Source organism: Diabrotica undecimpunctata, chromosome 2 (assembly GCF_040954645.1).
Source record: "Diabrotica undecimpunctata isolate CICGRU chromosome 2, icDiaUnde3, whole genome shotgun sequence".
In the NCBI taxonomy this organism is placed as follows: Eukaryota; Metazoa; Arthropoda; class Insecta; order Coleoptera; family Chrysomelidae; genus Diabrotica; species Diabrotica undecimpunctata.
In genome coordinates this window covers 108,837,944-108,851,888 of record NC_092804.1, presented here as the reverse complement: position 1 = coordinate 108,851,888, position 13,945 = coordinate 108,837,944, and the positions used below count along the sequence as shown (strand labels likewise).

Genomic DNA, 13,945 nt, shown 5'->3' with positions numbered 1-13,945 from the left:
TCACTCCTTTGACTATAATACAATGGAATATGAGATCATATAATGCTAATGTGGATAACAAAAATAATTATCAAAGAATACAATCCTGACATATTATTGCTAAATGAAACATGGTTAAATAATAACCATATAATCAGATGCAAGGGCTATCAAGTAATTAGAGATGATAGAGATCCTTATTAGGAATGAAGTAGAATTTTATGAAATATCTGTATGTAATAAATTTAATAACAACTCTTAACTGCAAGCAATCTTCCTACCTAAATTCCAAATTAACCTACTTAATGCCTATTTCCCTAATGCAAATACCATATCTACACAAAAATGGATAAAACTGATCCAGGAAATCAACAAACCAGTAATAATAATGGGAGACCTGAACGCCAAGCATGAGGCTTGGGGTAGCCCTTGTAATAATTCCAATGGGAGAAACATCTTTCAAACATTAGATGAGCTGGAACTAGTTTTTTTAAATGATGGTTCATATACCAGAATAGCACCACCTACAAAAAGATCATCAGCTGTGGATCTAACAATAACATCTAAGAATGTTGCTACCAGATCATCATGGCAAATAATTTCTGACCTAGGATTTAGTGATCATTTATCCACAATGTGCAAAATTGGTGTCCAAAACATTACCATCCACATGCCACCAAGGAATAACAGAAACTTCAAAAAAGCTAATTGGAACCAATATACCTCAGTATTAGAGTCATCATTTACATCATTTCCAGGGGAGAACTACCGATCATTTGCAGATCTAATAAATGAAGCTGCACAATTGTCCATCCCATTGTACAAATCAAATGTTAATAAACAGTATCATATCCCATGGTGGGACGAATCTTGCGCTGAAGTCATTAAAGACAGAATTAAGGCAACAAAGCAATTCCAATCAACACCCAACTTACAAAATTATTTAATAGTAAAAAACAAATGTGCTATAGCTAGAAGATTCCTTAAAGAAAAAAGAAAGAATAATTTTAGGAAATTTGCAGAAGGCCTTAATAGAAACTCGCCAATCAAGACAATATGGGATAAAGTTAGGAAAATAGCTGGATATGGTAATAGCCCGATTAACTCCCTTCCTGATCCTAATATGGCACAAGAGATACTGAATTCCTTGGCTCCTCCCAGTATACATTTACATCAACAAAGTATACAAACTAGCAATACAAGTTCCTCTTTTACCTTTAATGAATACAAATTCATAATCAATTCTAAAAAGGAATCTGCTACGGGACTTGACTTAATTTCATACTCTATGATTAGAAATCTACCTCATTCAGGATCATTACTATTATTACAAATTTTTAACAAATGCTTAAGTACAGGGACCATTCCGATTGAATGGAAACAGTCGTTAATAATTCCAATCCTAAAACCTATGAAAGATAAACTCACTGCAACTAACTATAGGCCTATTGCCCTCACCTCTTGTGTAGGTAAAGTTTTAGAATCAATGATCAAAAATAGGTTGGAATGGCGTATAGAAAATAAGGGAATCCTCAGACCATTGCAGCTAGGTTTTAGAAGGGGTAAAGGATGTTTAGAATGTCTATCCTTTTTGACATCTGAAATCCAAAAATCATTTAGTAATAATGAATGTACAATAGGAATATTCTTGGATATCCATTCAGCATATGATAATGTTAATATTGACAAACTGTACTCTACATTAATACATTTGGATATACCACATGATTTAGCTAACCTCATATATGACTTTTTAAAATGCAGAGAACTGTTTGTCAAAGATAACTCTGGGTTAGTACATGGCCCAAATACCACTAGCACTGGACTCACACAAGGATCACCATTAAGTCCAATGCTAGTTAACATATATACCTACTCAATACACGAAGTGTTCCCCAAAAATGCTAAAGTCATACAGTATGCTGACGATTTTGTAATTCTAGTCAAGGGAGTGAATGTTAAAAATATGATATCAAAATTAAACAAATATTTAGTCAATCTTGAAGCCTGGCTGGACAATCATAATTTGAACATCTCTGTGGGCAAATCTAAAGCTATCTTGTTTACAAGGGGTAATACCAAAATAATGCCTGGAAATATCAGTTATAAGAGTCAACATATAGAGTGGGTAGATAAAATTAAATACCTAGGAATGGTTTTACAGAAGAACCTTAAATGGAAGGCACACATTAACCAGCTGGAAGTCAAAATAGGTAAAGCACTGAATGTAATGCGTGCCTTGTGTGGAACATGGTGGGGCAGTGACCCAAAAATATTAAAACTGATTCATGAAGCACTTATCCTAAGTCATTTAAACTATGGGGGTCAATTCCTATCTACGTGCCCTAAATATATATTGAAGAAACTAGATCAGATGCACTACCAAAGTATTCGGATTATCACAGGATGCATGAAGTCAACTCCAATCCAAGCCTTGTTATCAGAGTCTGGAGAACTGCCATTAAAATACAGAAGAGAATGGCTCACCACAAAATTTTTGGTAAAAAACCTAAGCATTAAAAACAACCCTGTCATTCAATCAATCATTGAATTAGAAGCACTTTGTAATATGGACAATAAATACTGGAGAAATAAGGAAAAACCCATATTGATAGCAACTATCAGAAAAATCCAACCTTATTTGCAGAACCTATATTCCAGTAAACTTCTTCCTTGCCATGAATATGACTTGGAACTACAACTTCAACCATTAGGAATTCTGAATGAAAATATTACAAAAAATGAATTCAATCTTATGAATTTTGTGAACTTAGTTAAAAAATTCCATTCATACAAAAAATTCTTTACAGATGGCTCAACGGACACAATGGGAAATGCGGGATTTGGTGTTTTTTCCCCAGATATAAACTATTCATTTTCATCTAAACTACCCAATCATACCCAAATATGTACAGCAGAGGTTACTGCGATCAATCATGCAGTCCAAGTTATACGGGAACAAAATATCACAGAAGCCATTATCTTTTCTGACTCCAAAAGTGCACTACAAAAAATTAAAAAAACAGGGTTTTCTAAAGACACAGAACATATATCGTATTTAACGAAAAGAGGAATTATCCTAGCAAGGAACAATAATATCAAAATCTTACTAGCATGGATCCCAGGACACACTGGTATCACTGGAAACTACAAGGCCGACCAACTTGCCAATATAGGTCGTTCCCTGAATATTCCCATGAATATCAAGCTAGAGTTTTCAAATTTCACACCCTACTTGAAAAGAGAGATTTGGTCTAATTGGGCAGCTGAATGGTACGAAGGATATGGCACAAGCAATTCATTCTATGCCAAAATTAATAAACGAATCCACACACTACCATGGTTCAATAAATTCGCATATATCAGTAGGAGACATTTAACTACAATCATCCGTATGAGAACGGGCCATTGCTCATCCCCTCTTCATCTATTCAGAATTGGAGTCAAAGATGATCCTTATTGCGAATGTGGCCAAGTGGGGGGCTTAAACCATATTTTATTAGAATGTCACTTAAATCAAAACCCACACTTTGACTTGTATGCCGAATTAGCTAAAACTAAACTTCCCACCCCCATAAATATTTGTACAATTCTCACAAATATTAATGAAAATACAATCAACACCTTATGCAACTTTATTTCTACCTTTAATATTAAATTATAAACTATGATATTCCTTCTTTCAGTCCTGGGTGCTTCTACCTTATCCGTTGGTAGCATTTCTGGTGTGTGCAAAGCTTGGACGCTACCCCCGAGCGAGAAAAGTTTATACCTTTGTTGTGTTGTATTACTAATATTTTAGCCTGTGAAGAAAAAAAAACCAGCACAAGTATACATGTAGAATAACCTAAAACAAACAAAGGAAGAATATAAGTGTAGGTAGACACTGATTGCTGAAGCAAGACAAAAAGTGTCTACCCTCGAAGTAAACTGGGTAAATTGTCTAGAACATAGCCCCTAGAATAAGAAGAAGAAGTATATTGAGGTTAACCTTTAAACAAAACAATTCAAATGTATGGTGGTTATGCACCAAATGTCAGAAAAGGATAATACTGACTGTCATGTGTCGAAATGAAATATCAAACCTTTTTGAAATATTAATTTTAATTATTGTTAACTTTATTTAAAAGAAGCCTATTCTGACAATTAGGTAATCTATAAAACTTATAATTTTATGTATTTATAATTGTTTAGTTTGTCATCAAAGCAATTTTTTTTACTAATGAAAAATTGTTTATTTTTACTTTAAATAATTATAATAAAAAGTACCTGGTATCACTGGCTGGTGTATTTCCTTTAAGAAAGTTTTTGGGATTGAAATTGAATTAAAAACACTGCAAACAACACATAATTTTGTCCCACACGAGCTGCAAATAGTCTGAGGTGACCATGTAACATAAAAACGGACAAATCGTGGGAAGTTGAACACTGATTCAGGGTTCGGATTATCCTGGATTACAACAAACTGCAATCTTCAAAACTCGGCCACTCAATTTCTTTTTAAAACCATGTGGACGTCTCAAATGGTTGGAAACGCCGCCTTACAAATCCCTCAGATAGGTAAAAGCACAAACAATTGGTGATTATCTCAACAAAACTGCCAAATAACATTTGAGCACAAATTCACCCCTCAACTTAAAAAAATTGCCGGCTTTGAAGACTACACGCCAAAAGCTATCTCTTCGAAATCCAAATCTCAATTTAAATGTTACTACACTTCACTCTACATTACTGAATTCCCGATAACAAAAAACGAATAACGAAAAACCATTACGAATTTAAAAAAGAAAAATCCGGACTAAACAATGAATTAACCACTTTGGCAATCCATCGTAGAGTGACGTCATACTTTCCCCACCAACCTAAGTGGATATTTATTTGACGCGCAATATTAGGGGGATTTAACATTAATGGAAAGCAATCTGTGTTATCTAAACAAACTGAAAATGCTTATTGTATCAATCTGAGCGATGCAAAATATTGAGAATATTTTTCGGTGTTTTAATACATACAAAGAGAAATCGAAATGCAACATGCCTCACTAGGATCAGTTAGTTAATAATTTTTACTTGAGAAAGTAAGGTATATCTGATCGTAAAAATTATCTGTGTACATATTTTGGTATTTACTTTAATCTTCTACATGTGTGTTACAGTTGAGTTAGTTGTTGGGATATCAGGTTTATAAATTATATACACGTATTTGTATACACGAACTCAATGTGAGTCTATAAAAGAATTCTACGCATGTCCCGAACAAAACATAGAACCAACCTGTCAATTCTGTAAGGGGTTCATACAAAAGACAGGTTATTAAAAAAAGTAAACGGATCATACCGAGTGTAGATAATAATAGAGTGTTACCATATTCTGACAAGTGCTCAAGTAATGTGGAGGAGGAGGATGGTGTAATACGCTGTATTTGGATACTCCTGCATACATCACATGGTAATTGTATTTATCATTGTTTAGTATATTAACAAAGAATATATTAGAGAGATATGACTTTGGTATTAGATTTAACAGGAAGGCATATTTTTCTTAATTTTGAAAAATGAGCTCCGTCTTTCCTCATTAGATTTACTATTCTGTAGCATTGCTGAATGGTAGAGTGTAAAGGCTTCTTTAAAGAACTTTTTCAAATTATTGAGCAGGTATTGAGATATCAGGTAGTTTTCTTCTTTTGTTCTTCTTTGGAGTATTTTTTAAAATATTTTAGACAATACAGGTAGCAGGCTTATAGTCGGTTCCAATTTATCTTTCATTTAGGAATCGTTATTATTTCAGCATACTTGCAATGGGTTGAGAAATAAAAATGATATTTTTTAATTTTCCTAACTTAAGAAGTGGATGTTGACCCTGCCAATTGTCACGGTAAGTTTCTTTGTCGTCTATATTGTCTAGTAGTGTAAAAACATTGTAAACGTTCAGCGTTAACTTGCACTTTTTGTTGTTTCGTTCTGGCCCAACTTACATCAATTTTTATGATTGGAGATACCTATTATAAGAATACTTCTCTTACATTTTTTGGTTACTTTTTATAGAAAGTGATCGTCAGGTGCAAAATTTTATATGCACCTAATAATTAAAATGATTAACTCCACAAATGATTACATTCACAAAATGAAAATTAAAATAGAAAATGCTAGAGAAAATTTCAACAAAATGAGAAGAGTGCTGTGTACAAGGGATTTAAAATTGGAACTAAGAGTTAGGTTGGCGAGGTGCTATGTTTTTTTTACTTTATTTTATGTAATGGAATCTTGGACCTTGAATGCGACATCAATAAAAAAACTGGAATCTTTCGAGCTGTGGGTGTATAGACACGTCACAAACAAAGAGGTTCTGAGAAAGATGAATAAAAAAATAGAAATTTTAAATATAATTAAAACAAGAAAATTGGAATATCTCGGACATATTACACGTGGAGAGAAATACACCTTGCTCCAACTGATTATGCAGGGAAAGATCCAAGGAAGGAGAAGCATAGGGAGGCGTAGAATGTCATGGCTGTGCAACCTGAGAGAGTGGTACGGATGTACATCAAAGGAACTTTTCAGAGCAGCCGTCTCAAAACTCCGAATAACTATGATGATTACCGACCTCCTTCGCGGAGATGGCACTTGAAGAAGAAGAATAATTAAAAAAATTACCTTTAAAGTCTTCAATATCAGCATAAAGTATGTATGTAAGTGTGGTAAAATTCGTGAGGATTTCTTGCATTTTATATTTTTACAAAACTAGTTCTTTGTTGGGCAGGAGTATATTATTGATTGTTGGTTATTGGCCGTTATATATGTAGGGGTTGCCTTTTATACGGCTTTTTGTATAAGCAAAGTAAATTCGTGAACTACATCTTTGATTTCGTTCTATTCCGTAAGTCGTATAGTAACTTTTACATTTAGATTTGAATATTTATTTCCAAAACGTTTTCTAATCTGTCTGGTTAGTACAAAAGCGAGAAATAGGTTCATTATGTATGGTTTCTGTACTTACAGAACAAAGATTTGTCAAGATCGAAGCTGGATTTTATTTCGCAGTTGATAATAGAAATTAGCTTTATAATTGAATGTCAGCTCCGAATAAGGTTGCAAAGTAAACCCTCAATATTTTGTGAATCGGTGTTATTAGCAAAATAAGGTTGTATATTGGTATGCAATTGGTCATACAAAATCACCCGATTTTATTTTTATGTGAGCATTCAAGTAGAGCCGCGGCGAATAAGGTTCTAATATCATTACAAATATTAAACTTGGCGGATGTAGCACGTGCTAACGTAAGTGTAGCACAGAAAAGCAGTTAAATAAATCGCGAAAAAGAAAAATAAGGCTCAGTGAGTGGAACGACAATAAAGAAAAACTCTACGAGACACTGGAAAACAATATGTTTCCAGAAAAGGTGCTTTTGTTCCTGAGAAAGTACCTTCAGTAAACGAAAGTTCGGAAAATTGTATTTATTTCCTGATTGTTAAGTATCGTTATCGTAACAAGTAACTAAATATTTCTATATAAATTAGGTTAACAAGGTTAGTAAAGGCCATTTTTAAACTTTTTAAAATGTTTAAAACTACTGAAGCGTATCAAACTATACATTTTTAAAACGCTTGCACAAAAATGTGTTTAAATTAATAAATTTTAATGAAAAAATAAACTGAAATTTTGTTTGTTGCAACTGTGTTTTGATTCAACGCGGTTTTGTTTTGTTGCAGGCTATAACCTGTCGCTGTAAGTAGGTATATATCTGACAAAATTAACTGGGAACAAAAACATTTTTTTTAACAATTATAAAGTATTAACACTTAGAAGATAAGGATTTTTGTTTTTGACAATGGATTATATACTAATATTGGCGCTTGATTTGATATTCCAATTTTTGTTGTAAAAATTTTTAATTCTGTAAAATCAACTTGGCTTTTAATTCGATAATACAAATCTTAATGTGAGATTTTTCTTAATAAAATAACCAATCGGCTGCTCCATGCCAAAACACAGTAACTGACATAAAATTCGAAACTGCGTTTTTTGCATATATTGTACATACTGTGTTATTGCGCATTTTTAGAGCCGACATATGCAGTATTATCTTGACTGGTTTTGAAGATATGGCTTACTCAAAACACAGTATCTACACTGCTAGTTCCATTTTCCCATGTCAAAACACAGTAAGTGGTTTATTTCGTTTCAAAACACAGTAAATGCCAGTTGCTGTGTTTTGGTATCTGCAATGCCAATGAATTTTATTATTCATTCGGTTTATGCAAATACACAGTATCTATAACAGCAGCAGCTGCGCAGTGAGGTCACACGATGATAGTGTCAACAATGTGGGGGTACGAGTTTCATTTCAGTATCTCGTAGCTTGCAATTAGAGACGTTTGGTGTGTTTTTGAAAGTTTATTGTTTATATTGCGCTATTTAGTATATTTTCTTGCACTGACTAAATTAAGAAGAAGTGTGTTTAGTAATAACTTCGTTTATTTCTGTGACAATTTGTTGGCTGTGGTTATAACTCCGTCACGTAGGTAGTTCCTTACGTTTGCTAATTTAAAACTAAACATTTTTTACAGTAAGCCACAGTGGAAGTCTGTAGTAAAGCGATAAAATTTGAAGTGTTTTTAGTAGTAATAGGGTTGTAGTTTTTACACAACTTTTTTTTTAGCGCTAAAGATGTAGTGGGCAGTGATAATGAGATGACTGAAGATTCCGTTAGCCTAACCAATTTTAGTGACGATAGTATTTTGATCCTGATTTTACAATAAGTGATGTTCACCTTAATAAACAAAGTGTCACTAGCACGAACAGTTCAAGCAATTCTGATTTTGAAGAAGTAGTTGCTACAACAGAAGAAAATCCACTGGATAATATTACAAGGGCTTCAGCAGCTGCTACCACTACTGTTATTGTAGACAGTTTTCCTACTCCGATTAAAAGACGACTTTAGCAAGAGGTAAAATACAAGCGTTTATCTAATCAAAAAAAAGTTGTATGTGATAAAGGAGCACATCCTATGAAACCACCGTGTTCGAAAATGTGTAAAAAAGCATGTAGTTCCGCGTTAATTAACGAAAAACGCTTTAGAATATAAGACGGATATTGGTCCCTACAGTATTTTTTGCGACGTAAATGGTTGGCAAAATGTGTTTAGATAGTACCTGTAAAAAGAAGAACTGCAGCAGCAATCAAAATCATTTTTGTAAAAGGCGAAAGCCGTAAGTTTTTTTTGTCCAAAGACAATAAGAGTATCTCTGTTTGCCGTAAGTTTTTGTTAAATACATTAGGATATTCTACTGATTTTGTGATTACGGAATTGTGTGTCAGCATGAAAAAAGACCCTATGTTATCTGCTGTAAAGGAAAATAGAGGCACTACTGGTAATTACGCAAGAAAGCGTGAACAAGCTATCATTATAGATCATATAAATAAATACAAGCCTTGTGTCAGTCACTACCGACGACACAATGCACCAAGTATTTACCTAGAGAACTAACAATAAAATCTATGTTTGAAGATTTTAAGGGTGAACATCCTAATTACTGTAAATTTGAACTGTACCGACAAACGTTAAAATCAATGCATATTTCCTTGTGTATGCTAAAATCAGATGTCTGTGTAGACTGTGAAACATACAAAATGTCAAAAACAGAAGATGATAGTCAGCCAGTTTTTGCAAATAAAGACGAATGGAATCTTCACAAAACTAAGGCTTTGAAAGCAACAGCAAAATAGCATCAGGATAGTCTTAGTGTCGATAATCCAAACGTAAGAATATACTCAATGGATTTGCAAAAAGGTAGTTTACTTCCTAATATGCCAGCCGTAAAAGACAGCCACTTTTTAAGTCGTCTTGTAGCATTTAATTTGACATTTTGTCCTATAAAACCGAAGTCTTTATGCAAAAGTTATTGGTCTATGTGGCACGGGGGTGTAGGGGGACGTGACGGTCACAATATTGTGGATGCTATTGTTAGAGTTATTGAGGAAGAACGAGATGTAAACGAATTTATTATTTGGACTGATAATTGTACAGGACAAAACAAAAATTGGATCTTGTACACTTCCCTAATTTATTTAATAAATTATGAAACAGGACCAGAACAAATAACTTTACGTTATCTTACAAAGGGACAAACTTATATGACTGCATGGCAACATTGAAAGAAAAATCGCAAAGATTCGTGATTATAACGACTTAAAGGCCGCAGTAAGCTACTCTAGAAGAGGAGTTGTAGTTCTGGATGTAACTGTCTTTCATAAGTGGGAGAAAAAAAAGAGACAAGTTCGAAAAAATAGAAAATGTGAAGACTTTTATGGTTTTCTGTTAACTAATATAGTTAAAGTAAGGTTCAAGCAGGGGTCAAAATGCCTTGAATATAAAAATGATTTTGATCAACTACAATACAACTCAGTGGATTTTTTACAAAAGAAATTCAGTTATGCAAATAAACCTGAAGTTTTATCGGAACGTGCTGTATCGACATCGAAAAAAGAAGATATAATAAAAGTTCTGGTACCTTTGATGCATAAAAATAGATTAGAATTTTGGAATAGCCTAATTACAAACGACACTGTTCCAGACTTAGTCGCAAACAGTGACACTGTACATATCTATGAAAGTATATAGTAGTAATATGATAAACTTGCTTATTCTGTTATTTAAAGGATTTTGTTTGTTTTAACCACCAAAAAGTACATATTGTTCATTTTACTCGCATTTTGTAGATTTAAGTTAGAGATTATAAAATAAAAGTTTTGCAATTTGTAAATCTATTACCAGTTCTCAAATAGGTACCATTTACCTAATAAATTTTTTATTGGATTGTTTCTTTACTATATTGTGCCTTAATTTTGTAGATGCTGTGATTTAAATTATTTTTCATTTTCTCATTTTCTACGCCAAAACCAATTATGTGCCAGATCAAAGGTTAAAACTTAAAATAAATACATTTACAATATAGTAAAAAAATTATATTGTCATCAAATCATTACCCAAAAAAGTTTTGAAATATTTTAATTACTTTTGAACGGAGAAACAAAAACCGCAGCCGCTTTATTTTATACTTTTTTACAAAAAACATATTGTTATATTTAGATTTGCACCATATCTGCTACATGGCACTATTATCTCGATTTTGAATTTTTGGCGCCTAATCCGTTATTACATAACGCGATCCAAGTATCTGAAATAAAAAATATGTGTTTTATGTTCTAAAGTGTAAAAAAATTAATTTTATATTAGTTTTAAAATTAGTTTTGGCGCCATCTATCTGTGAATAGTAGAAATGTATAGATAGAAATCTAGATGCAACTGTTATTTTACAACTATGTCAGTAGGGGGTGGTGTGGGTTTCGTCAAAGCATATTTATTTAAGGTTGTATGAATGAAGCAATTTTTATTTATGTATATTTAAATGAGAAAAGACAACAAAATATAAGTAATTAAAATGGACAAGTTTTGGTAAGAAATAAAAAAATTACACTTTTAATAATATTATAATATATTGTAACTATATTATATTATAACATAGACATATCTACTAAGTCCGTACTTAATTAGCTAGATTTACGGCGTGATATTTTTCTGATTTCAGTTCATCCCTATTTTAAAAGATCTGGCATATAAACCCGGTTTTCCATTCGATAGGAATATTTTTATCATTGTAAAACTTGTGTATAAGCACATGCATTTGTCTAGCTAGGTATTTGTCAGCTAATTTATATATTTCAGAGGGGACGTTGTAAATACCTAGAACCTTGTTATGTTTTCGTATTGCTGATTTGAACTTTTCTATCGTCGGGGGTTCTATCTTTACGGTGACTCCCCCGATATGTTACCTATGCTCGTCTTTTGGGTAGCTGATTATATGCTCTTCTGCATATGTGTATAGATTTTGTTCTTATAAAGTCTGTATCCTTCTCTTACATTGTGTAGACATTTAAACACCTTGCCTATATAGTTGTTTTGAAAATTCCCTCCCATTTTCTGTTTACTACCGTTGTTGTATTTTTTTCTGTCCGGCATATTTTGTTTTCCCTCTGTCTTACTTCTTGATGGATTGTTCTTTGTCTGGATCTTCTTTTCATTTTTTTTTCGTGTGCTTCATTTTTTTCTATATAGTCTCTTCGCATCTTCTTTAACCTATTCTCATTTTGTTTTTTATGTTTTTTTTTACATCTTTATTTTAGCTTATACTAATAGATGGTCAGACCCGCAATGTGCTTATCTTCGACTCTTGTCTGCTTGTTGCGGTTGTTTTTCTATCAAGGTATCAAGACATGATTAATTTTGTAGGAGATTGTTGCTCCAGACATAATATATGTAGCTTTGTGTATAATAAGATGTGGAAAAAAAGTGGACCGCATGATCATTTTCTACTGGCAGAATGAGTAGAGTGTGTCCCAATGGTTTCTAAGGAAAGTTCTACTTTGCCTATTTGCGCATTCATGTCTACTGATACGCTCTTCAAATTATTTCCCGGGGAGCTATCTTATAGATCTTCGACCTCTTCGTAGAACTCTTCTTTTGTTTATATTATGTAAATTCTGTCAGTGTATGTTGATGATTGAGAGGCTAAATAATTTAAATTTCACTGACTAGTGCAGTCTCGTTTAAAATTAGTATTTACACAATTTTATTTTTATTCTTAGCTACATGTTCTCGCATTTACTGCTTTAAAATGGCGTAGGTATTTCTCGCATTTACTGCCCTAATATGACGTATTTCATCTTAATGACAATTATGCACGCTTTTTAGAAATCTTTTTGCTATGTACTATTGTATTCACCTTTGTGTCTGATTCCGTGTACTAGTCATTTTCTGATGTGTCTTTAGTCATGTGTTCCTGATTTATCGAAACGAAGTTTTTATACTGGCGTTGTATTATTTTTTCGATGGTTAAACGTTATTAAACGCAAGTGTCACAAAAGAAGGATCATGAGTCGGAGTCATTGGAATCTTCACGAAGTAGCGGTCTTTACATCAATTCACTACTCTCCACCAATTTGCTTAAATTAAAAAACTCTTAAAGAATTAACCCTGCGTTGGTCGCATGGTGAGCGCGACGCTCACCATTTTACTTTTTTCTTAACATTTTTCACAATTTTACTCACATTGGCAACTGCGCTCATGTAATCCTTCCTACTACTATATTGTGTATAGAATGTTTTACGCAGAATTGTGATCGAGCAACCGTCAGTCTATTCCAAGTATTGATTACCAAGTATTGATATCCAATTTTTGTTGGGTTTTTTTTATGGACTTTGTGTTTTAACTTTAAAATATTATTGTATAATGGATCCTAAAGAAGAGGCCAGACTGTTAAAAATATATGAAGAATTGGAGCAAGAGGATTTGTTACTTGAACAAACGCAAGAGCAAAATTTGGACGATGAAGAAAGCGACATAGATTCAGTAGAAGTCAGTTCTAATTATGAGATAGACTCAGAGTTTTCGGCCGATGATACGACAAATACTATTTTAACGTTTTGGTCTGAAGATAATCCCAAATATATCGGCAGAGACAAAAAAACCATTTGGAAAGTTCACTGTGAGCGAAAAACTAGCCGTATTCGAGAGCCCAATATTATTAGCAAACTACCGGGAGTTAAACATGCGGCAAAGGATGCTAAAACTCCATATGAAAGTTGGAACCTGCTCATAACCGATGATATCAATGAAAAAATTGTGACGTGCACAAATTTGTACCTAGAGAAAATTAGAGACAACTATACACGCGAACGAGATGTTTTAGATACTGACTGTGACGAAATAAAAGCAGTGTTTGGATTGTTGTACATGGCAGGAGTTTTTCAGGCAAAATGCCCCTGAAAAGTTTCTTTTTGTTTCTTTGAGCACTACGTTTTGATAATATTCACACAAGAGCTGAACGCAAATTAATTGATAAGCTAGCTCCAATAAGAAATATATTTGAGAAATTTATAGAAAGATGCCAAGCCTGCTACACGCCTGGT

At 33.1% G+C, this 13,945-nt stretch overlaps 1 protein-coding gene across 2 annotated transcripts in view; it reads right to left on the bottom strand.

The window, feature by feature from the left end:
• Positions 1–11,018: 11,018 nt before the first annotated feature.
• LOC140433395 (uncharacterized) overlaps positions 11,019–13,945 on the bottom strand; it is a 57,185-nt gene continuing 54,258 nt past the window's right edge. For both annotated transcript variants that reach the window (XR_011949953.1, XM_072521407.1), the window contains one exon: positions 11,019–11,154. Coding sequence is in view for 1 of the 2 variants with exons in the window: in XM_072521407.1 (XP_072377508.1) it covers positions 11,133–11,154 (22 nt within the window). In the remaining variant the exon portion in view is untranslated. The remainder of the gene's footprint in view (positions 11,155–13,945) is intronic.